This window comes from Giraffa tippelskirchi, chromosome 2 (assembly GCF_054371585.1).
Source record: "Giraffa tippelskirchi isolate mGirTip1 chromosome 2, T2T-mGirTip1v1.2.pri, whole genome shotgun sequence".
NCBI lineage: Eukaryota > Metazoa > Chordata > Mammalia > Artiodactyla > Giraffidae > Giraffa > Giraffa tippelskirchi.
The window spans coordinates 51,243,121-51,265,565 of record NC_137276.1 but is presented as its reverse complement, the minus strand read 5'-3'; the positions used below and the strand labels follow the sequence as shown (position 1 = coordinate 51,265,565).

At 44.0% G+C, this 22,445-nt stretch overlaps 2 protein-coding genes across 7 annotated transcripts in view; both read right to left on the bottom strand.

Moving 5' to 3' along the window:
- LOC145539702 (anthrax toxin receptor-like) overlaps nucleotides 1-7,516 on the bottom strand; it is a 42,986-nt gene extending 35,470 nt beyond the window's left edge. The window contains exon 1 of one of the 2 annotated variants that reach the window (XM_081573703.1): nucleotides 7,027-7,516. In XM_081573703.1, the coding sequence (XP_081429829.1) occupies nucleotides 7,027-7,310 (284 nt within the window). In that variant the 5' untranslated portion in view covers nucleotides 7,311-7,516. Of the gene's footprint in view, nucleotides 1-3,106; nucleotides 3,261-7,026 lie in introns of those variants that run through there. The other variant, XM_081573704.1, reaches the window with a different exon arrangement.
- Nucleotides 7,517-15,141: 7,625 nt separating this feature from the next.
- LOC145539701 (uncharacterized) overlaps nucleotides 15,142-22,445 on the bottom strand; it is a 48,773-nt gene continuing 41,469 nt past the window's right edge. For 4 of the 5 annotated variants that reach the window (XM_081573701.1, XM_081573702.1, XM_081573700.1 and 1 more), the window contains 4 exons: nucleotides 21,470-21,508; nucleotides 20,263-20,343; nucleotides 18,868-18,945; nucleotides 15,142-15,460 (listed from right to left, as the gene is read on the bottom strand). In XM_081573701.1, coding sequence (XP_081429827.1) covers nucleotides 15,233-15,460; nucleotides 18,868-18,945; nucleotides 20,263-20,343; nucleotides 21,470-21,508 — 426 coding nt within the window. In that variant the 3' untranslated portion in view covers nucleotides 15,142-15,232. Of the gene's footprint in view, nucleotides 15,461-18,867; nucleotides 18,946-20,262; nucleotides 20,344-21,469; nucleotides 22,345-22,445 lie in introns of all 5 variants that reach the window. The other variant, XR_014077915.1, reaches the window with a different exon arrangement.

Below are 22,445 nucleotides of genomic sequence, written 5' to 3'. Positions count from 1 at the left end.
AATGGAAACAGTGACAGACTTTATATTCTTGGGCTCCAAAATCACTGCAGATGGTGACTGCCACCATGAAATTAAAAGATGCTTGCTTCTTGGAAGAAAAATTATGACCAACCTAGACAGCATATTAAAAAGCAGAGACATTACTTTGCCCACAAAGGACTGTAGTAGTCAAAGCTATGGTTTTTCCAGTAGTCATGTATGGATGTGAGAGTTGGGCCATAAAGAAAGCTGAGCACCAAGGAATTGATGCTTTTGAACTGTGGTGCTGGAGAAGACTCTTGAGAGTCCCTTGGACAACAAGGAGATCAAACCAATCCTAACGGAAATCAATCCTGAATATTCATTGGAAGGACTGAAGCTGAAGCTGAAACTCCAATAATTTGGCCACCTGATGTGAAGAACCGACTCACTAGAAAAAATCTTGTTGATGGGAAAGATTGAAGGCAGGAGGAGAAGGGGTTGATAGAGGATGAGATGGTTGGATGGCATCACTGACTCGATGGACGTGAGTTTGAGCAAGCTCCAGGAGTTGGTGATGGACAGAGAAGCCTGGCGTGCTGCAGTCCATGTGGTTGCAAAGAGTTGGCCACTGAATAACAATACTAATAATGAACATTCTAAGAAGAAAATTAAGAAAACTGCTCCATTTACATTATCAAACAGAATAAATCCCTTAATTAATTTAATCGATGAGACAAAAGAGCAGCACAATGAAAAGTAGAATATGTTGCTGAAATTCTGTAAATATGTAAATTATTGGAAAAACATGGTAAAGAAAATCATAATTTTTTCTATGGTAAGAGAATCAAGCTAAGTCAAAGCTAAAACCTGCATTACATACTCCCATTTGTGATGGATTGCTCCCAAATATGCATTGTGCACTAACCATATCCCCTCAAGATAGGAGGCTATAACCAACCTTTGAGGATAATGGTCCCTTTCTTCTGATGCCAGTATTGTAAGTTTTAAGATCATTTTTTTCTCATCCTGACAGGGATCATTGACCTAAAAGCTTATTCTTTATATGCATACCTGGCTAAAAGTCTCTGATGAACTTTATGAATAATGTTAACCTGTCAGTGTGGTATATGATTCTTTGTCTCAAAAATATATAAAAGTGCATCTCTAGCTCCTGGCAAGTGGAACAGTTCTCAGAAATTCTGAGACTCTGTCTCTTAAGTTATAATCTTCTGTTTGGCTTAAATAAAATTCTCTACTTTTTCTTCTTTGCCTAGTTGTTAATTGACTTTTCATCAGTAAACATTACATATTCATGGATTGATAGCCTTAATATTGTTAAATTGGCAATGCTAGCTAAGGGTATTTACAAATTCAATGCAGTAGCTATCAAAGTCTCAACAGCATTTTTTTTTTTGGTAGAAATTGAGCATTCCACCCCAAAGTTCATATGGGATCTCAGGAAACTCAAATAGCTATAAGCAAAACCTTGAATAAGAACAAACTTGGTAGATTCACATTTGCTGGTTTCAAAATTTATTACAAAACTATAATAATCAAAACAGTATGACTCTGGCATAAGGACAGACATATAGGAAAATGGAATAAAATGGAGAGCCCAGAAATAAACCCTCTTATATCTGTTTAATTGATTTTTTTACAAGGGTACCAAGGCCATCCAAAGTGAGAAATGACAGTATTTTCAACAAATGATGCTAGGAAAACAGAATGTCTACATGCAAAAGAATGCAGTTAGATTCTTACCTTACACCTACATGGTATATACAAAAGTTAATTCAAAATGGATCAGAGACCTAAAAGTAAAAGCTTAAACTAATAAACTTATAAGAAAACATAGAGGAAAAGCTTCATGATATTGGATTTTGTAATGGTTTTTAGATATGACACCAAAAACACAGACAACAAAAGAAAAAAAAGCAGATAAACTTCATTAAAAGTAAAAACTTTTGTGCAAAAGATACCATAAAAAATGAAAAGATAATCTACAGAATGAAAGAACAATTGCAAATCATATATCTGATGAGAAACTGATATCCAGAATGCATAAGAACTCCTACAATTCAACAACCAAAACCAAACAACCCAATTAAAACATGGGCAATGGACTTAAATATGCATTTCTACAAAGAAGATATACAAACAGACATTAAGCACATAAAAAGATGCTCAACATCACTAAACACTAGGGAAATGTAATCCAAAACCACAGCAATGGCTATTATCAAAACCAAAACAAAATAAAACAAACAAACAAAAAAACTTGGAAAGTAATGTCTCAGAGAAAATGTAGAGAAACTGAAACTCTTGTACACTGCTTGTGTGAATATAAAATAGTGCAGCCACTGTGGGAAATAGTATAGCATAGTTAACATAGTTAAACACAGAATTAAAAGCACAGAGTGATCCAGTAATTCCACTCCTAGTTATATGCCCAAAAGAAGTGAAAGCACGGACTCAAATGGATACATGTACACAAATGTTTGCAGCACTGTTCACAATAGCTCCAAAGTGGAAACAATCCAAGTGCTTATCAACAGATAAAAGGGTAAAGGAAATGTGGTATATACATTAAATGGAATATTATTCAGCCATAAAAAGAATGAAAATTTGATATATGCTGCAACATGGTTGAACTTTGAAAAGCATTTTGCTAAGTAAAATAAGCCAGACACATAAGGCCAACTAGTGTATGATTCCACTTGTATGAGGTACCTAGATTAGGTAAATTCACAGATACAGAAAGTAGGATAAAGGTTACCACGGTTGGGAGAGATGAATGGGAGTTACTGTTTATAGGTACAGGTTTCAACGTCCTCTGCTGACCAAAGCACATAAACCATATATAGCTTGTCCTGAGCACCCTTCTAGAACAGCCTCTCCCTCAGCATTTCTCATCCTCCTGTCCTAATTTTCCCTTTGGTGTTTAACCCCATCTAATACCCTATTTTCTCTTTGATTTATTTTTTGCCTCCTAAAATGAAAGCTCTAGGAGGACAAGGACTTTTCAAGTTTTGTTTTCTGCCTTATCCCCACTGCCCAAAACAGTGACTGGGATACTGAAGTTTTCCAGCAATCATTTCAGTGAGTGGATGAACAAGGGAAAGAGGGAATGAATAAGACTGCTCACCAAGGGATGAAAGATCCAGAGAACCTGGGCAGTGTCTGAGGAGGTGTCTGACCTGCACCCCACTTCCTTACAGATGGCACATGGGAGAGGATGAGCCAGGAGACCGGGCTGGATCAGGGGCCCCTGCAGTGCTGGAGAGTTCCCAGGGTGTGTGACTCTGCCTTCCCTGGCAGTTTATTTTATGCTCATCAACTATGACTTCATCTGACACATGCTAGGAAAACCATATAAACTCCCATTCATCCTCATCACAACTTGGTGAGGTAGGTATGAAGATCCCATTGTACAGATGGGGATGCTGAGGCAGAGAGAGGAGGTGACTTGCCCAAGCTGCATGACTGATGAGTGGAGTCTGCCTGACTGCAATGCTGGGGCTACCTCCTCAGTGGTCATTATTCCCCTGTCCCCAAGAGTTAGCAGGAAGCAGCCACAGGAGGAAGCCCGTCATCATACTCTGGGAAAATCTTGTCAAGCTTGTTTTCTTCAGCTAGAATGAATGAGCACAATTTCCAGGGAGTGGTGTTCTTTCCCTGGGGCTGAAGGAGTATGCTGTGCTTTCAGAAAAGCCTGGCCAGGCCTCCATGGCCAAGCTGTAAGCCTACTCCTCCCTGATGGCCTGGCGCTGAGAAGTGGGTACTAAGGGCCTTTTCTTGGACACCCCCACATCCCCTTCTCATTTGAAAAATCCAGTAGAATTTAGTCCTGGCCAGCCTTAAAGGCAAGTGTCATGACTGACGGTAAGGGGGAGGGTCTGAGGAGCAGCTTCAATACTGGAGCCTGAGTGTGGGTAGAGGGAACTCAAGTTGCTCCCCTTTCTCTCCTGCCTTCCCAGCCTCTTGGGAAGACCCGTACCCTTCACATTGAATTATGTAGCTACACCAGCTCTGGTCAGAGGGACCTGTGCTGCCTCCAGCATTTAAGAAGCTAAAGGAGTGAAATGATACCTCATTGTGGTTTTGATTTGCATTTCTCTAATAATGAGTGATGTTGAGCATCTTTTCATGTGTTTGTTAGCCATCTGTATTTCTTCTTTGGAGAAATGTCTGTTTAGTTCTTTGGCCCATTTTTTGATTGGATCGTTTATTTTTCTGGAATTCAGCTGCAGAAGTTGCTTGTATATTTTTGAGATTAATTGTTTGTCTGTTGCTTCGTTTGCTATTATTTTCTCTCATTCTGAAGGCTGTCTTTTCACCTTGCTTATAGTTTCCTTTGTTGTGCAAAAGCTTTTAATTTTAATTAGGTCCCATTTGTTTATTTTTGCTTTTATTTCCAATATTCTGGGAGGTGGGTCATGGAGGATCCTGCTGTGATTTATGTCGGAGAGTGTTTTGCCTATGTTTTCCTCTAGGAGTTTTATAGTTTCCGGTCTTACGTTTAGATCTTTAATCCATTTTAATTTCACACCAGTCAGAATGGCTGCTATCCAAAAGTCTACAAGCAATAAATGCTGGAGAGGGTGTGGAGAAAAGGGAACCCTCTTACACTGTTGGTGGGAATGCAAACTAGTACAGCCACTATGGAGAACAGTGTGGAGATTCCTTAAAAAACTGGGAATAGAACTGCCATATGACCCAGCAATCCCACTGCTGGGCATATACACCGAGGAAACCAGAATTGAAAGAGACGCGTGTACCCCAATGTTCATCGCAGCAATGTTTACAATAGCCAGGACATGGAAGCAACCTAGATGTCCATCAGCAGACGAATGGATAAGGAAGCTGTGGTACATATACACAATGGAATATTACTCAGCCATTAAAAAAAATACATATGAATCGGTTCTACTGAGATGGATGAAACTGGAGCCCATTATACAGAGTGAAGTAAGCCAGAAAGAAAAACACCAATACAGTATACTAATGCATATATATGGAATTTGAAAGATGGTAACGATAACCCTATATGCGAGACAGAATAAGAGACACAGATGCATAGAACAATTTTATGGACTCTGAGGGAGAAGGTGAGGGTGGGACGTTCTGGGAGAATAGCATTGCAACATGTATATTATCATATGTGAAACAGAACACCATTCCATGTTCGATGCATGAGACAAGGGCTCAGGGCCGGGGCAATGGGATGACCCAGAGGGATGGGATGGGGAGGGAGGTGGGTGGGGGGTCCAGATAGGGGAACACATGTAAACCCATGGCTGATTCATGTCAATGTATGGCAAAAACTATTACAATATTGTAAAGTAATTAGCCCCCAACTAAAACAAATAAATTTATAAAAAAAAAAAAAAAGAAGCTAAAGGAGGCAAAAGGTAGGGGAGGGGGCAGGTGAGAGGGGTGGAAAGTGGGGACAACCTGGTTTAAGCAGCCATTTCTCTGGTGCTTTTTTTAGTCCCCCTACCTTACACCTTCCTTGGAAGAGAAGAAAGGGGAACATCCCTCCACTGCTTCATGCTTTGCAGCAAACTAACTTTGATTGACATTGAGTAAACCATTTAGTACTCTCAAACTCAGTTTCATAACCTTAAGATAGAGAAATAGAACATCGCCCCACAAGCTGTTGGGTGTTTCAGTGTTCAGCACATCTTGGAACCTAATAAGTGCCCAATTATTATTACTTCATGTGACCCACCTGTGTCCAGAGCCCTTCCCCATCCATCTTGTGGCTGTGTTGTGCCCACGCTGGGCTTGACTGCAGAGAGCAGGGTTGTGGTCAGGGGCACTGCAACAGAATGGCAGCTGAGAGGACCCTTTGGACTCACTGCCACTCTCTGGAAAGATTGACCCAAAGAGGCTGTCATCCCCCTACAATGTCCAACCATCTCCAACACCAGAGCCCCAAAGGGGAATCACTACCACGCTGGGCAATCAGATGAGACATGCCCAAGTGTGTCTTAGTAGTGCCTCCACTGGATTGTGAGGAGGAAACTTCTCTTCCCACTTCTGCTGCCTTTGCTTAGAAGCTGGTGAGCTGGGGCACACATCCCCTCAATCATCATCTCCATGGAGAATAAGAAGAATCAGAGGAAGTACACCTGGGATGCTGGAATTAGGGCAACACAGGAAGTCTGAGTCCTGTCACCCGCACCAGCCCCTGGGCTACTTCACGCAACCTCTGGGAGCTTGCACCACTTTCCACAAGACTGAATATGTAAATACTTTCCCTGCTTTATATTCCAGGATTGTTTTGAGGATGACAGATGTACAGTAAAAGATTTTAAGGACCATAAAGTGCTTCCGTGGTACTGGGAGTCATACCATTGTTAATATTAAATAAATAAAATTTATCCTCAGCCCCACAGAGGAGTTGAAAATGGAACTAAGGCAATCTCTCCAGTCTGAGGACCCACCCTTTGATTTCCTTCCTTGAGGGTCAGAAGGTACTTAATGAGAGGCCCAGGTTTCCCAAGGACATATGCAGACAGACCAAATTGTTCAAAAAGTGCACACAAACTGTAACGTGGGTCTCTAAATTGTCAAAGAAAGAAGCAAAACATTTAGAATCAGCAAAGCAAAGCAATTTGTAAGCACTGACACTATGAGAATGCCTATGACACAGCAATCTCTCTGGGGCCCAGTAAAATAGAGGTTATTTGGTTAAAAACAAAACAAAAACACAAACACAACCCCAAACCCTAAGTGATCTTCCACATGCTGAGAAGACAGCTCTTAGCAATCATTGTCCCTCCAGCTGTTCAAGGAGCATGCAGGTCATAGATCCAGGCCAAGCTGAGAGCCATCCAGAAACCTATGGTGGACTTTTTCTTTTCCAGGAAACAAAGGCCTAGGGCATTCCTTCTGATTCAGGACAAGGAGGCCACAGAGGTTTGTTGCTTGGGTCTGATCAAGGCTACTCTCCCCTCTCCCCTCAGAGAACCTGGCATCCATTTAAGCCTAGTCCTGCCTATATTGACATCAGAGACAGCACCACCCAATGGCACTCGCAGGGGCAGGAGGGCCACTCACATGTCCAAGATGAAGTAGAGGTCAAATGAGCTCTGGCAGGAATTCTTGTCTTCTCTTGACCAGCGGCTCTTCTGGGGCCAGATGCTGGGGCCCTGGAGGTGCTGGAAGCTTTCCGAGTTCCGGATGAGGCGGCGATAGAGCTTCCTCCAGTCCAAACTGAGGTGATGGAGGTCTTTCCAGCCTGAACCACTGTGCTGGAAGCTCCCCAAGCTCAGCAGCGGAGGTGGCAACACCAGTAGCAGGAAGAGCGTGGGCCCTGCCATGCCAAGCCCCCGGCTCTCCATCTATTCCGGCTGCCCCTGCGGCCTCACTGGATGCTAGCCACTCAAGGCCACCTCAGACGGCGGCCTCCACCGCCTCTGTGCGTTCCCAGGGCCTTTGGCCCCTTCAGCCCTTTCACAAAAGTGCTGTGTGAGCCTTGTCTGGAATCTGCCCTGAGGGCTAAGAGGTGAAGATGGCTGGCTTTGGAGAATGGCCCTTCCCCCGCCCCAGGGGGCAGAATTCCCTGTGATGACCCTTATGAGGGACAGGAAGGTTGGCATGGTGACTTTGTGACCTGTGGCTCTGCTAAGTGTCCTGCCTGTGGACAATCCTGGGGGGAGTCAGGGGATCTTTGAAGGGGCAGTAAGATGAGGCCTCCATTTGTCCCTCATCCCAAATCCTCTCTTGGAGCCGTTAAAATCTTGGAGCTATCCTGCCTTTTTTATCAGCTGAAAGAGGGCAGAGCAGAGGTGGCTTAGATAAGGACATCACTGTCAGGATGCCATCTAGGAACTGGGAGTGTAGCGTGTTACAGTGGTCATTCATGTGACCCAGTAGATAGAAAGGTATAGAAAGGAAATAAAGTCTTGCAAGGATGTCAAAGTCCCTTGTAAATGAAGGACATGCCAGTTATCCATTTTGTATAAAAACCACCACAAGCTGAATGACAAAACAAAAACTATTTTGTTATGCTCACACTTCTGTAGACCAGAAATTCAGAAAGGGCTGAGTGAGGGTGGCTTGTCTCTGCTCCATGGAAAAACATGCAAAAACTGTAATGGGGTGGGGTTGGGTTCACAGCCATTAGCGTGTGACAGTTAGTATAAGATGGTTAGAATGAGACCCTTAGTCAGCTGCCCAAAGGCCTTTAAGACAGAGTGTTCAGTGAGAAGTGGATTGTGGCCCTCTTCTCGGGGTCCTCCAGGCCCTCCAGTCTCAGGCCAGTAGGTAAGCTGGGGTCCTGGCAATAGGCTGAGAGCTGTGTGCTGCAGAGTTCCTGAGACCTCATTACGGCCGCCCACTGACCAGACCCAGGCTTTGAAGCAGTGGCCGATCCCTCTTGCATCCCACCTCCATGACCTAGTAGTGATGGCAACAGTATCCATGGGTCACAGTCCCCCATTTTGGGTGGCCTGATGAGCCTGAGGGCTAGATAGGTCTTGGGTTCCTGGCTCCCTCAATGATGACAGCTGATTAGGGTCTAGAGACTTGGCTCTGAGGGCATCACTAGCTGAGATCTGCTTCTTCAGCCAGACCTGGACACTGGTGGGAGGATCCAGACTGGGTTCTAGAGGAATATCCTGGGCAAGGTAACTAGCCCAGGCAGACACCCTCCTCTTAGCCAGAGCTTGGACCTCAGAGGATGAAAATTGAGCCTTGAGACCTTTAACAAGTAAAATGAGGGGTAATGATGTCACTTTGCTTATGGGATTCCTTAAGTGTTAAAAGTTAAAAGGAAGTAAGGAGGCAGAATTAAATGCCTCCCCCTCCCTTTATTGTCAGAATGGAGAACGACATTTATTTTGGTGAGGCTTACAGTCACATTGTGACCTGACTGTGACCTGACCTTAGGAACAAAAGATCTGACACCAAGAAGTTTGCAACAACTAACCATACTCCTGCCTCACCTTTTCTTTTCTTTTTTTTGTTTAATTTATTGATTTTAGTTGGGGGCTAATTACTTTACAATATTGTAGTGGTTTTTGCCATACATTGACATGAATCAGCCATGGGTTTACATGTGTTCCCCATCCTGAACCCCCCTCCCTCCTCCCTCCCCATCCCATCCCTCTGGGTCATCCCATTGCCCCAGCCCTGAGCATTTGTCTCATGCATTGAACCTGGAATGGTGTTCTGTTTCACATATGATAATATACATGTTGCAATGCTATTCTCTCAGAATGTCCCACCCTCACCTTCTCCCTCAGAGTCCATAAGACTATTCTATGCATCTGTGTCTCTTATTCTGTCTCGCATATAGGGTTATCATTACCATCTTTCAAATTCCATATATATGCATTAGTATACTGTACTGGTGTTTTTCTTTCTGGCTTACTTCACTCTGTATAACAGGCTCCAGTTTCATCCATCTCAATAGAACTGATTCAAATGTATTCTTTTTAATGGCTGAGTAATATTCCATTGTGTATATGTACCACAGCTTCCTTCTACATTCATCTGCTGATGGACATCTAGGTTGCTTCCATATCCTGGCTATTGTAAACAGTGCTGCGATGAACATTGGGGTATACGTGTCTCTTTCAATTCTGGTTTCCTCAGTGTGTATGCCCAGCAGTGGGATTGCTGGGTCATATGGCAGTTCTATTCCCAGTTTTTTAAGGAATCTCCACACTGTTCTCCATAGTGGCTGTACTAGTTTGCATTCCCACCAATAGTGTAAGAGGGTTCCCTTTTCTCCACACCCTCTCCAGCATTTATTGTTTGTAGTCTTTTGGACAGCAGCCATTCCGACTGGTGTGAAATGGTACCTCATTGTGGTTTTGATTTGCATTTCTCTGATAATGAGTGATGTTGAGCATCTTTTCATGTGTTTGTTAGCCATCTGAATGTCTTCTTTAGAGAAGTGTTTGTTTAGTTCTTTGGCCCACTTTTTGATTGGGTCGTTCATTTTTCTGGAATTGAGCTACAGGAGTTGCTTGTATATTTTTGAGATTAATTGTTCGTCTGTTGCTTTGTTTGCTATTATTTTCTCCCATTCTGAAGGCTGTCTTTTCACCTTACTTATAGTTTCCTTTGTTGTGTAAAAGCTTTTAATTTTAATTAGGTCCCATTTGTTTATTTTTGCTTTTATTTCCAATATTCTGGGAGGTGGGTCATAGAGGATCCTGCTGTGGTTTATGTCAGAGAGTGTTTTGCTTATGTTTTCCTCTAGGAGTTTTATAGTTTCTGGTCTTACGTTTAGATCTTTAATCCATTTTGAGTTTATTTTTGTGTATGGTGTTAGAAAGTGTTCTAGTTTCATTCTTTTACAAGTGGTTGACCAGTTTTCCCAGCACCACTTGTTAAAGAGATTGTGTTTTCTACACTGTATATTCTTGCCTCCTTTGTCGAAGATAAGGTGTCCATAGGTGCGTGGATTTATCTCTGGGCTTTCTATTTTGTTCCTTTGATCTATATTTCTGTCCTTGTTCCAGTACCATACTGTCTTGATGACTGTGGCTTTGTAGTAGAGCCTGAAGTCAGGCAGGTTGATTCCACCAGTTCCATTCTTCTTTCTCAGGATTGCTTTGGCTATTTGAGGTTTTTTATATTTCCATACAAATTGTGAAATTATTTGTTCTAGTTCTGTGAAAAATACTGTTGGTAGCTTGATAGGGATTGCATTGAATCTATAGATTGCTTTGGGTAGTATACTCATTTTCACTATATTAATTCTTCCAATCCTGAACACGGTGTATTTCTCCATCTGTTTGTGTCCTCTTTGATTTCTTTCATCAGTGTTTTATAGTTTTCTATATATAAGTCTTTTGTTTCTTTAGGTAGATATATTCCTAAGTATTTTATTCTTTTCATTGCAATGGTGAATGGTATTGTTTCCTTAATTTCTCTTTCTGTTTTCTCATTGTTAGTGTATAGGAATGCAAGGGATTTCTGTGTGTTAATTTTATATCCTGCAACTTTACTATATTCATTGATTAGCTCTAGTAATTTTCTGGTAGAATCTTTAGGGTTTTTCTATGTAGAGAATCATGTCATCTGCAGACAGTGCGAGTTTTACTTCTTCTTTTCCGATCTGGATTCCTTTTATTTCTTTTTGTGCTCTGATTGCTCTGGCCAAAACTTCCAAAACTATGTTGAGTAGTAGTGGTGAGAGTGGGCACCCTTGCCTTGCTCCTGACATTAGGGGAAATGCTTCCAATTTTTCACCATTGAGGATAATGTTTGCTGTGGGTTTGCCATATATAGCTTTTATTATGTTGAGGTATGTTCCTTCTATTCCTGCTTTCTGTAGGGTTTTTATCAAATGCATGTTGAATTTTGTCAAAGGCTTTTTCTGCATCTATTGAGATAATCATATGGTTTTTATCTTTCAATTTGTTAATGTGGTGCATTACATTGATTGATTTGTGGATATTAAAGAAACCTTGCATTCTCACCTTTTCTATCAAAGGATTTTTGCTGAAAGCTTTTGAGGAGTTTGAGGTTTTTAAGGCATGAGTCACCTATCTCCTTGCAATAAACATTTCTTTGCTCTAAACTCTGGCATTACAGTATTGTTTGGTTTCACTGTGTGTGAGGCATGGAGACTTGTTTGGGTAACAAAACCATTCACTCTTTCAAGTAAATTTTCAAAGTAGAACATGCCTTCCTTCTCCCCCAAACCCTCTAATTTTTTATTACAATAACTGCAAATACTTTGAGGAATTTGAATCTGTGGTCTGGACTACCATCAGTGAAGAAGACAATGTCTTCATTTATTTGGGCTGTTTTTAGTACCTTCCCTATAAATCTCCTTATGAATATCTTAAACTTTTTTGTCAAGTGCCTTCCTGATGTATACTGTATTTTTGATGCTATTGGAATGGCATTTTTAATATAGAGTTTTTAAACTATTGCTATCCTGAAGAAATTTACTTATTTACTGCTATAGTCACCTAGTTTTTTTTTTTTTTAGTTTGATCTCCTTTTATTTCATCCCATTTATGTTAAAAAACAGAGTCATTTTTGTACAATTTCCCATATTTTAAATTTGGTTGTTTCATTATAGCCTAATAATAACTTTTTATTCTATCATAAATTTCCTATAAGCTAGTGGTTAGAGTGTGAAGCTTGGTGAGATTCAGGTTAACTGTTATTGGTTTTATTCTTTTTGCATCACATCAGGAGACACATGATACTTGATAGTTGTATTTTTACTGATACTGAGATTGGTCAATGGGATAAAGTTTTCCAATCTGTTCCCACAATTAAATTTCTCTCAACAATGTTTTAATTCATGGTTAAATCCCCCAATAACATTCCGGGTAATGGCTTAAGTGTCTCCTGATGATAAATATTTATTTCATTAAGGGTAGCAAAATGGTGACTTCTTTTTAAAATTTTTTTATTGGAGTATAGTTGATTTAAAATGTTGTGTTAGTTTCAGGTTCACAACAAAGTGAACCAGCTATACATGTATATATATCCACTCATTTTTTTAGATTTTTTTCCCATATAGAGTATTATAGAGTATTGAGTAGAGTTCCTTGTGCTAAACAGCAGGTAAAATGGTGACTTCTAATTTTATTAATCATTTTATATTTATTAGTTGAGATTCTTTTTCCCCCCTAGTCTTATTGAGGTATAATTAACGTATACATTGTAAACAATTAAAATATGCAGCATTGTAGTTTGACTTACATATATTTTGAAATGCTTACTATAGTAAGGTTAGTTAACATGCATCATCTCATCCAGATAGAAAAAATAGAAAAAGAAAGAATATTTCTTCCTGTGAAAATAATTCTTAGGGTCTATTGTCTTAACAAATTTCAAATATACCATATAGCAATGTTAACTGTGGTTATCATGTTATAAATTACATCCCAAGTACTATTTATCTTATAACTGAAAGTTTGCACCTTTTGAACAACTTCTTTCAATTCCTCCCTTACCAACTCCTCACTTCCAGTAACCACAAATATAATCTCTTTTTGTGAGGTTTTATATTTTTAAGATCCACATACAAGTAAGATCACACAATATCTTTTTCTGTTTGACTTTTATTTCACTTAGCAAAATGCTATCAAGTTCTAGTATAGCTTTGTAGTATAGTCCAAAGTCAGAGAACATGACCCTTTCAACTCTATTCTTCTTTCTCAAGGTTGTTTTGGCTAGTGGGGGGGCCTTTTATGTTTCCAAAAATTTTTTAATTACTTTTCCTCATTCTTTGAAAAATGCTATTTGTATTTGATAACTATTGCACTGAGTCTGTAGATTTCCTTGGGCAGTATGGTAATTTTCATAGGATTAATTCCCTAATGGGCTTCCCAGATGGTGCTAGTATAAAGAACCTGCTTGACAATGCAAGAGATGTGAGAGATGCCAGTTCGATCCCTGGGTCTGGAAGATTCTCTGGAGGAGGGCATGGCAACTCACTCCAGTATTCTTGCCTAGAGAATCCAATGGACAGAGGAGTCTGGCAAGCTACCTGGGGTCCATAGGGTTGCAGAGAGTTGGATATGACTGAAGCGACTTAGCACACATGCATGCAATTCCTCCAATTCATGAACGCAATGCATCTTTCTATATATTTGTATTACCTTCAGTTTCTTTCATCAGTGTCTCATACTTTTCTGAGTACAGGTCTTTTACCTCCATAGGCAAGTGCATTTCTAGGTATTTTATTCCTTTTTATGCAATTATAATGGGATTATTTCCTTAATTTCTCTTGTAGTTTGCTGTTAGTACATAGAAATGCAACATTCTGTATTTTTGTATCCTGCAACTTTACTGAATTCATTGATGATGGACTCTAGTAGTGTTTGGTGGCATCTTTAGGATTTCTGTGTATAGTATAGAGTCATCTGCAAACAGTTGACAGTTTTTCTTCCTTTCCAACTTGAATTCCTTTTATTTTTCTTATCTGACTGCTGTGGCTAGGATTTCCAATAATATGATGAATAAAAGTGGTTAGAATGGGCATCTTTGTCTTGTTGCTGATCTTAGAGGAAATGCTTTCAGCTTTTCACCATTGAGTATGATGTTAGTTGTGGGATTATTAGACAGTTCATAGATCTCCATTTCTTTAGGGTCAGTTATCAGAGCTTTATTCATTCCGTTGTGTCATGTCATGTTTTCCTGATCTCCATGATCCCTGATTTGCTCTATGGATGTGTGCACATTTGAGTAAGCTATCTCCTCTTTCCTGCTCAGACTCTGTGGTTCAGGCTGATGCTTTAGTCTCACCTTGTGTTCTGGGATCTTCGCAATCGACTCTTGCCTATGAATAGTCCTGAAGCACATTAGTGTCAAAGGATAACTTGGTTAGGTATTCAAAGTTTATAGGAAAATGAATCTGAAAGATTGTGAGGTCTGGCTATACCAGCAGAGGAGTAGATTTGAAAGACTGGGAAGGTGGGAACCAAGGGTTTCCTTTATGAGAAATATTAAGGGTATAGGAAGGGAACTAGCATTTCTTCAGGAGTTAGTAGGTGCCAAGACATTTTCTGATGGCATATTTGGGAGGCTATGTGAGTGATGGACCTGGAATGCGAACCCATGTATGGTCAGCAGCCTCCTTAGAGAATGATTGTGTATGTCAATCCCATACCCTGTTATCCACAGCTAAAAAGACCAGTCAGGTAGTCCTCTATCTCTGACTCTCCTGACTTCACAAGACACTTCTTACATCTCTGAATTCATCATCCTCTTGTCTCTCAGGGCACAAAGGGATGACATTAACTACTGAGCACTTGAATCTTTACCAGGGACTTGGCCTTGTGCTGAATACATTGCAGCAGTTATTGTCATCCTCATGGCATCCTGTAGAAGAGATACCGTTATCTCCATCTTTTCAATGAAGAATTCAAAGCACAGGGAGATTATGTAATTGGCCAAAAGATTAAGTAGCAGCCAGTGAGTGGTGGAGGCAGGATTGTATTCATACTTCAAAGATATTTTGGGCTATTTTCAAAGAGCAGAATTTGACTAAAACTGCATACATTCTAGCCCTTGGTAACAGATGAAGAACTGACTGTGGGGAATTGGGCTCATCATGTCTACATTCGTAGGACACCAGGGTGCTTTGTCCTGCAGGACCAATATAGATAGATACTTTTCATACAGTGGAGTAGTATGAGAAGTTGCTCACCAAATAAACTGTCTTACTGATCAGCAACAAATTCCAACTCCTTTTGACTGTAAACCAAAATGCAATATATATGTCTACTACAGTACACAGTGGGCTCTTAACAATGTTGGGTTTTGGTGCTTAGATGTTGGGTTATGGAGGCGGGAGTGACATATTACTTCTGCAGAGCTTCCGGGCAGTGGGAGGGATCAGTGGTAGCATCCTGGAGGGTGGCTGAGGGCATATGGGTGGGAGATATTGATGATCTGAGCAGTTGATATTGAGGCGGGAGCACTCCTGGCTGGGTTGAGGGCAGATGTTTGACCTGCAGAGCATTTGCGCACAGTGGGGATTCACTAAGGTGAAGTTGATGCACCTTCCCTGTAGAGAAAAGAGAAGAGGAGAGGTGAGGTCACTGAGAAGCCACTTGAATTAGGTGCAGAAGGCTGTGGTTTCCTTGGCTTAAGGGGAGCAGACTCAGGACCCATCAGGATCTCCAGGGCAGATTTTCTTGATGCCCTTCCTCTCCCTAGGTGCTAGCCTCCGGGTCTGCACTCCTGTTTCTAGACTCTGTTAAGGCATTGCTGTTCTGACTCTCACCTCCCTTTGTTCTGGTGTTGAACTTGTCTGCTTCCTTCTGGACTGGGAGCCTGTGCTGTAAGGACAAGGGCTGATTGCCACTGTAGCCCCAATAAGGTCCAGGTTCTCTTGGTGAGTGTATGCCAAAGGGATGAATCCTCACCACAACCCTCAGGTTGGCCTCTGGGCCCACAGAGCAAGGGCAGGTAGGGGAACCCTCAGATGGGTGATGGGCTGTGGAAACACAGGGGCCTCTAGGTTTGGGTAAACATTGAAACAGATCTTTTAGGCCAGTGTAATCTGTCTGTAGCAAGCAACTGCCCCTGGCTTTACTGTCATTTCCTCCTTGTGTCCAGCTCCTGCCCAGTGGGAGACTCCCAGCTGAAGAGCCCAGATTGCCAAACAGAGTGCCCTCAGCACTCTGGCAGCTGGCAACAACTGGGCACTCAACTCCAAGAGATGCAGACAGAGAGAGAAATGTCTCCACATTCTATGAGACAGCATAATGGAGAAAAGGAAGGACACCTTGGTCTTTCCCAGATACCCAGGTCACTTCTAGTGGGAGGGTCCTCCAGGACCACAGACCTCCCTTACCCTCAAAATCTCACTGGCAACCAAAGCAGCCAGAACTTAAGAGTACACTTTGAGCCACAACTCCTGAGTGTGGACCTTTCTTGGTGTGATCCATGCTACGTACACTCACACCTTCATGCCTTCGTATCACTCGGTTCATTATATGCAGCAAAGGATGCAAGGTGCCCAATAAAATAGTCCCTGCTCTCAAGTAAGCTTCTAGTCCAGTGGTTTGCTATGGTTGCCTGAATAATGGCCCTGAATATATCCAGGTTCTCATCCTTTGCACCGATGGATGTTGTAGGTTATATTGCAAAAGGGCTTTTGCAGTTGTAGTTAAGATTCTTGAGATGGGGAAACAATCCTAGGTTATCTGGCAGGGGGGGCCCTACATGTGACGAAAGGGTCCCATGACAGAGAAGCAGAGGGAGATGTGCCCTAGAAAACAATGTGACTATGGAAGCAGAGAGAGATTTACATGCCACCATACTGTCTTGTAGAAGGAGGAGGGCCAGGAACCAAGGATCATAGCTCCAGAAGCTGAAGAGTCAGGAAAAGGATTCTCTACTGGAACCTCAGGAAGTTGTATATTCTGAAAGGGCCCACTATTAGAAAAATTTCTATGGAGATTAGAAGGTGGTAGAGTAGAGAGACACTGTCATTTCACAGAAGCTAACAGTAAATGACTGATGCCATAGTGCATGGAAGGTCACGAAGATACTCCTGGGTACTGTGTCCACATGATCTGGCTGTGTGTCTCCTCCTGGAGACACACAGGCCTTTCACTTTAAGGCCTGGGACCAGAGCACCAAAGGCTTCAAGAAAGAAATCAGGACTCCTACATCCACTGGAATACTGGAGGTATCCAAATATATCCTATAACAATGGGAGCCCCAGGACTATGATTGGGAGGGATAAGGTCAAATGGGAGGGGGGCAGAGGAATGGGAGGGGTCACATCCATCAGGCACAGTCATGGGCTCCCAGGCCCTCTCAGGATGAGAAGGGTTGATTTCAGCCAGCTCTGGCTGCTGCCACTTACTCTCTGGGTGACCTTAGCAACTTCCCTGACCCTCTCAGGCCTCCATTTTGCCTCCAGCAAGCACACAGTTCACTGTGAACCCAGAGAGACTAATGGGCAGACTTGAGAGCTGGTGTTGCAGGGGCCTAACAGAGCCCTGGGTGGATATAAGGGCTCCTAATCCATCACTCTGCCATCCCAACATGAGCTTCAAAGAGCAGCCCTGGGTCTGTGACCATTCAGAGACCTGTTCCCTGGGCAGGAAGGCTACTTCTGGCATCTTCCCATTGCCTACCCTCTTGTCTCTGTCTTGTTTTGTCCTTCTTGCTCCTGACTGAGCATCTCTGGGTGGTTGTCTCTACTGTTCAAGGCATAATGCTGGCCTGGGGGCTCTCGTGACCATAATGAGGCTGTGGTTCTGGGGAGAGGCTTCAGGAGACTCAGGCAGAGAATGGGGCTTCCAGGCAAGCAAACCTGGGACTGAGAGCCATAGGAACTCTGGCACCTCTGGCACCTCTTTCTCTACTGGGTGTGAGCAGTGCCTCAGATGTGTCAATAGCAGTGTCCAGAGGCTTTCTGGCCTGTCTACAGCTTTCAAACACCCAAGTGCCCAGTCACCAAGAGCCAATGTTTGATTCAGGGAAGGGGGCCAATGCAGCCCTCATTAAAGACTCGGGGTCCACAATGTCCTCCAGGCCCCTGGTCTGGTCTGTAGAAAGGGTCTGAGTTTGGAACGGCCAGGCAAATGATTTCCAGGCAAACCATTGCTCTCCTTGGGCCCCAGGGAGCCGAGTAGGGCCACCTCGGGTGGCTTGTGGGTAAGCACCATGAGATCATGATGCTGACCCCAAATGAGGGCCAGAGCAGTGAGAAGGGTAGAGCCAGGCTCAGAATCCAAATCTAACCATGTTCCTCCCAGCGTTTGTGACCTCAGTCAGTCACTCAGCCTCTCTGTGGGTCAGTATAGCTGGGATAATAGTAGTATCTACCTGTACAGTTATTGGGAGGATTAAAGCAATGAAAACACGTAAAGTTTTTAGTTGAGCAACTGACCCACAGAAAGAACACAGTGGAATTACCCAGCATTATTGCTACATTCTAAGGATGACACCTGGAACAATTTGGCTTCTCCCCATTGTCACAGGCAATGACACAGGAGGTCGTCTTTGCTACCTGCTAAATGCAGTCAGTGATGGCCACACAACATTGGGGAGGGGGTGTCACCATGTCCCACCATTGCTGGCACTTGAATGACCAGTTCAGGAAGATCTCATGGGTGGGGTGCAGTTAACAGTCCCATAGGCGTGGGTGGGTAGTGGTGGGGGGGTGGATGGGAGGCAAATACACCTCTCAAGACCTTTTCACTCAGGACTGGGAGTTCTGGGCATTGCTCTGGAGAAGAAAGGAGCTGACATCCTTGATAAAGATGAAGGGGAAATGCCTGGGTGCCATGTGGAGAATCGTCTGGAGGCTCATGACCTCCAGGTCTCCACTTCTTGGGTGTTCCTCTTGGCAGATGCTGGGACAGGGTTCTCTGACTCACAGTCCCAGGGGGCAACTGTCAAGGGCAAAACCAAGATCCCAGCCCACAGAGAGCATCCCTGTGTCTTGCTTACCATGTCACTGGTTGGACACTGCATCATTGGCACCAGGCTCCAGCGCTGAAGAAAGTTATAAAAAACATCCAGTTTTCCCTGAAAAGCAGATGTGGTTGTGAGGGAGCTACAGGCAGACGCTGCCTCCAGATGAGCAGCATCACCTCCATCTCCCACAAGTCCCCAGGGCTGTGTCCCCACACACTGGCTGAGACAGCACTTCAGGCTTCACCTGGGGCAGGGGGCAGGAAAACCTTTGTATCTGTTGGGTCCCAGACTGTATTGGATTTTGGAACAAATCAGTGCTTTTGGTGTAGGAGGAGAGGTTGGGGCTGCTTTTGAAAAAAATCAAACAAGCAAGCAAACATCAAAGGTTGGAGGAGGTATGCAGTAGCCAAGGAGAGGTCCTCAAGGAGAAACATGGGGTGGGCACAGAGTTCAGGCAGGAGATTGAAGGAGGGGGAAGAGGGCCTGCATTTGGGGGCAGAAAGGGAGAAGGTAGGGAAGAGACCCACTCTCTGCTCAGGGGGAAGGGTCCTGATACTTGGGCGGGGGGGGGAAGGGAAAGATGAGGAAAACAAAGCACAGGTCAGAAAGCGGACCTGGTCAGGGTAGGATGTGGGGCCAGTCCTCTGAGTGGGAATAAGTCCCTGGTAGGTGACTTCCTCCCTCTTGGAAGGTGAGCTCTGGCTTTCCTGGGCCCCCAAGGTGACTGTCAGGGGCGACGTGGGGCTGGCCTTCCTACTGCCATTTGAAGCTTCCAGGAGGAAGCAATGGATCCCACAGGGACAGAGGCAGGACCAGGAGGAGGAGGGCAACGCTGAACCCAGAGATGGTGGTTCTTTTCTTTCTCACATCTGCCACCTGCAGCCCTCCTTAGTCCCTGTCATCTCTCAGTCTCCTGCCAGTTGAAATCTCAGTCACTGGGAAGAGGGAAGTGTCCTCAGTTTCCTTCCTTCAGGTGGCCCTTATCACCCCATCTCAGGTGCCCCAAGGACAATGCAGTGAGCTTCTCCCCGCCTCACATAGCAGACAGGAACTGTGGGTACTTCCGGGCTGTTTAATGGTGGTGAGATCTGGGCTCAGAAATATTTGTTACTGACCTATATGAGGTTCTTGTAGTTTAGTTTATTTTCACTCATCCAATCACTGGTCAGTGAAACACAGGCCATTGCTAAAGTTGATGATAATCTTTGTGAGAACTAGGGATTGTTTGGTTGTGAGCCAGCCATCAACATCCAGAATACTGAGCCCATTTCAGGGGGAAGACCCTGGTCAAAATATGGTGCCCATAAACTCATCTCCACCCATCCAGGATTTTGAAGTCCAGGGCTCTGCTACAGGAACTGGCTCCCACTTCCTCCTACTTCCCAGTTTGGAGGGTGTTTTCCTTCATTTCCTAAGGGTACTTCTCACCTCCATCTGTCTTATCTTGTCTTCTTGGCACTCACAGCAAGGGATAAACACTGTGGTATATCCCTGCTTGGAGCATGGCTTCTAGAAAGAGAAAATAATTGAGTCCTTGTCTGGAGCTCCTGGGTGCAGACACAGGTTGTTTCTTTCCCTGGGCACTGTCAAATACTGGCCACTCAGCAAATGTTTGCTGGAGAATCAGGGACAAATGAACAGTACCTGGCACAGTAAGAGAGTGGCCTCCATGTGAAAACATACCAACTGCTTTTGGTTTAAAGATATCTCAGAATATCAATAAACTCTATCCTGTCCCCTTGGTTCCTGAAGGCTCCCCTTGTAGAAGCTGGGTGTGAGGCTGTGCCATGTGATGGAGGCTGTCAGGAATGCAGCATTAGCAGGTGACAGAGCTGCATTCATCTATCTCTGGCAGATCCAGACTCCCCAGGCCCCACTGCAGCCAGTGCTATGCCAGCCCTGACAGAGACCCTGTTTGCCACTAGACATCAGACCCAGGTCCCTCTGTTTTGGGACATGAGTCCCTGCTCTAACTACTACTTATGGGGCCTGGTTTGGATCCCCATCTGGTCTGCCACAGCCTCCTCACCTGACGCTTGGTCTCTGTGCTCACCTTGGCTGCCCTTCCCTCACAGCTTGATGCCAGGTAAGACTCCCTTCGCCCTCCTCAGCCCCCTAGTCCCCAAATCCCAGCCCCACCAAGACCCTAACCCTGACATGAGCCAGGGATGAAGAACAAGGAAATGGAGCCCAAAATACATCAGAGCTCAGGGAAAGGGTCCAGGTCTCTGAAACCTGAGGATCCTTTTCCAAAAGATCACCTGAGTCTTGGGAAGGACCATCCTACAAACAGTCCTTCGGGAATGACAAAAAGTCCATTGATTCGAGGAAGGATCATAGGTATTCCTGAAATAGGCTACCCCACATGCTGATTTAGTACTAAAGACCCTGGATCAGGCCATATTGAGCGTTGGGTAACGGCATTGTCTGGATGACATTTTGTGAGTCTCACATCCTCTAGGGGGTCCCTCCCTTCCCTCTGTCACCCTATTCTTTCTGCTTGTTCTCTCTGGCCAGGTAGGTAGGAGTTGGAGATGGGGAGGACATATCCCCATACACATCAGGGGGCCTCTCTGTGGAGAGCGGTGTGTGCTTCAGGTGTGCTGACAACATTAGGACCAAACACATCACTTACCATTTCTGGTTTCTGGGCTGGTGATGGCTTCTTGATGATCTAGGATATTAAAGACACAAACACAGCTGGAAGGGGCATGGAGAGCTAGCTCAGCCTTGCAGACAGGCGGGAACCCTGCTCAGGAACACTAGGAAGACAAACATCTGCACTGGGGTGTCAACCTAAATGCCCAAGGCCTGAGGATCTGTGGGTAACAGGTTCTACCTCCTTGAGCCTCAGCCTCCTCAGTTTTTAAAGGGTAATCGATAGCCTTGTGTAGGGTCAACAGGGAGACAGACTAAGGCTCCTGTTCCCTGGTAGAGGCTCTACCTGGGAGTTTTCAACAGCAAACTTGACATCATATGAAGACAAGAGAACATTCCCCACACTCCCACTTCCCTCCCCTTCTCTCCCGCCTCAGGGTCAGTCTTTATCCTTTATCATTATCAGGGTATCTGCCACATGCTCTGAAGGCGACGTTTACTCTCAGTGCCCTCCAGGTACCAACAGCAGACTATACACCTGCCAGAGAGCTTCTATGGGCAATGACAACAGCTGCTTCATTTCTGGGCCTTTGTGCCCAGCATGGGGTTCTGCACATCCTGGTAACTTAGTGATGACTGATGAAACAGTGACTAAGGTATCAGCGATGGGCAGGGATCCATGCTGTTTTCAAAGGCACACCCGCCCCCAAGGTTAGCATCTTCCAGGCCAGCATCCTCCCTTTGGGCCATCAGTGTCCCTGGAGACTCCTCTTCTTCCCCCAATAGCAGAGACTCCTTAGGCTTTTGTTCATTGGAGTTCTTCAGAATCCTGACCACTGTGGGGTAGCTGTGGTCTCAGGACATCTGGGATCCCTTTTCCCGAGGAGCCAAGACAGCTCATAGACCACCTTCCTATGAAAGTAAAAGCATGGCACAGACTGTTTTTTGCTGGTTGTGAGGGCTCCAGAGCTGATAGGAACCCGTCCACAGGATCATGAGGCAGGCACCTGCCC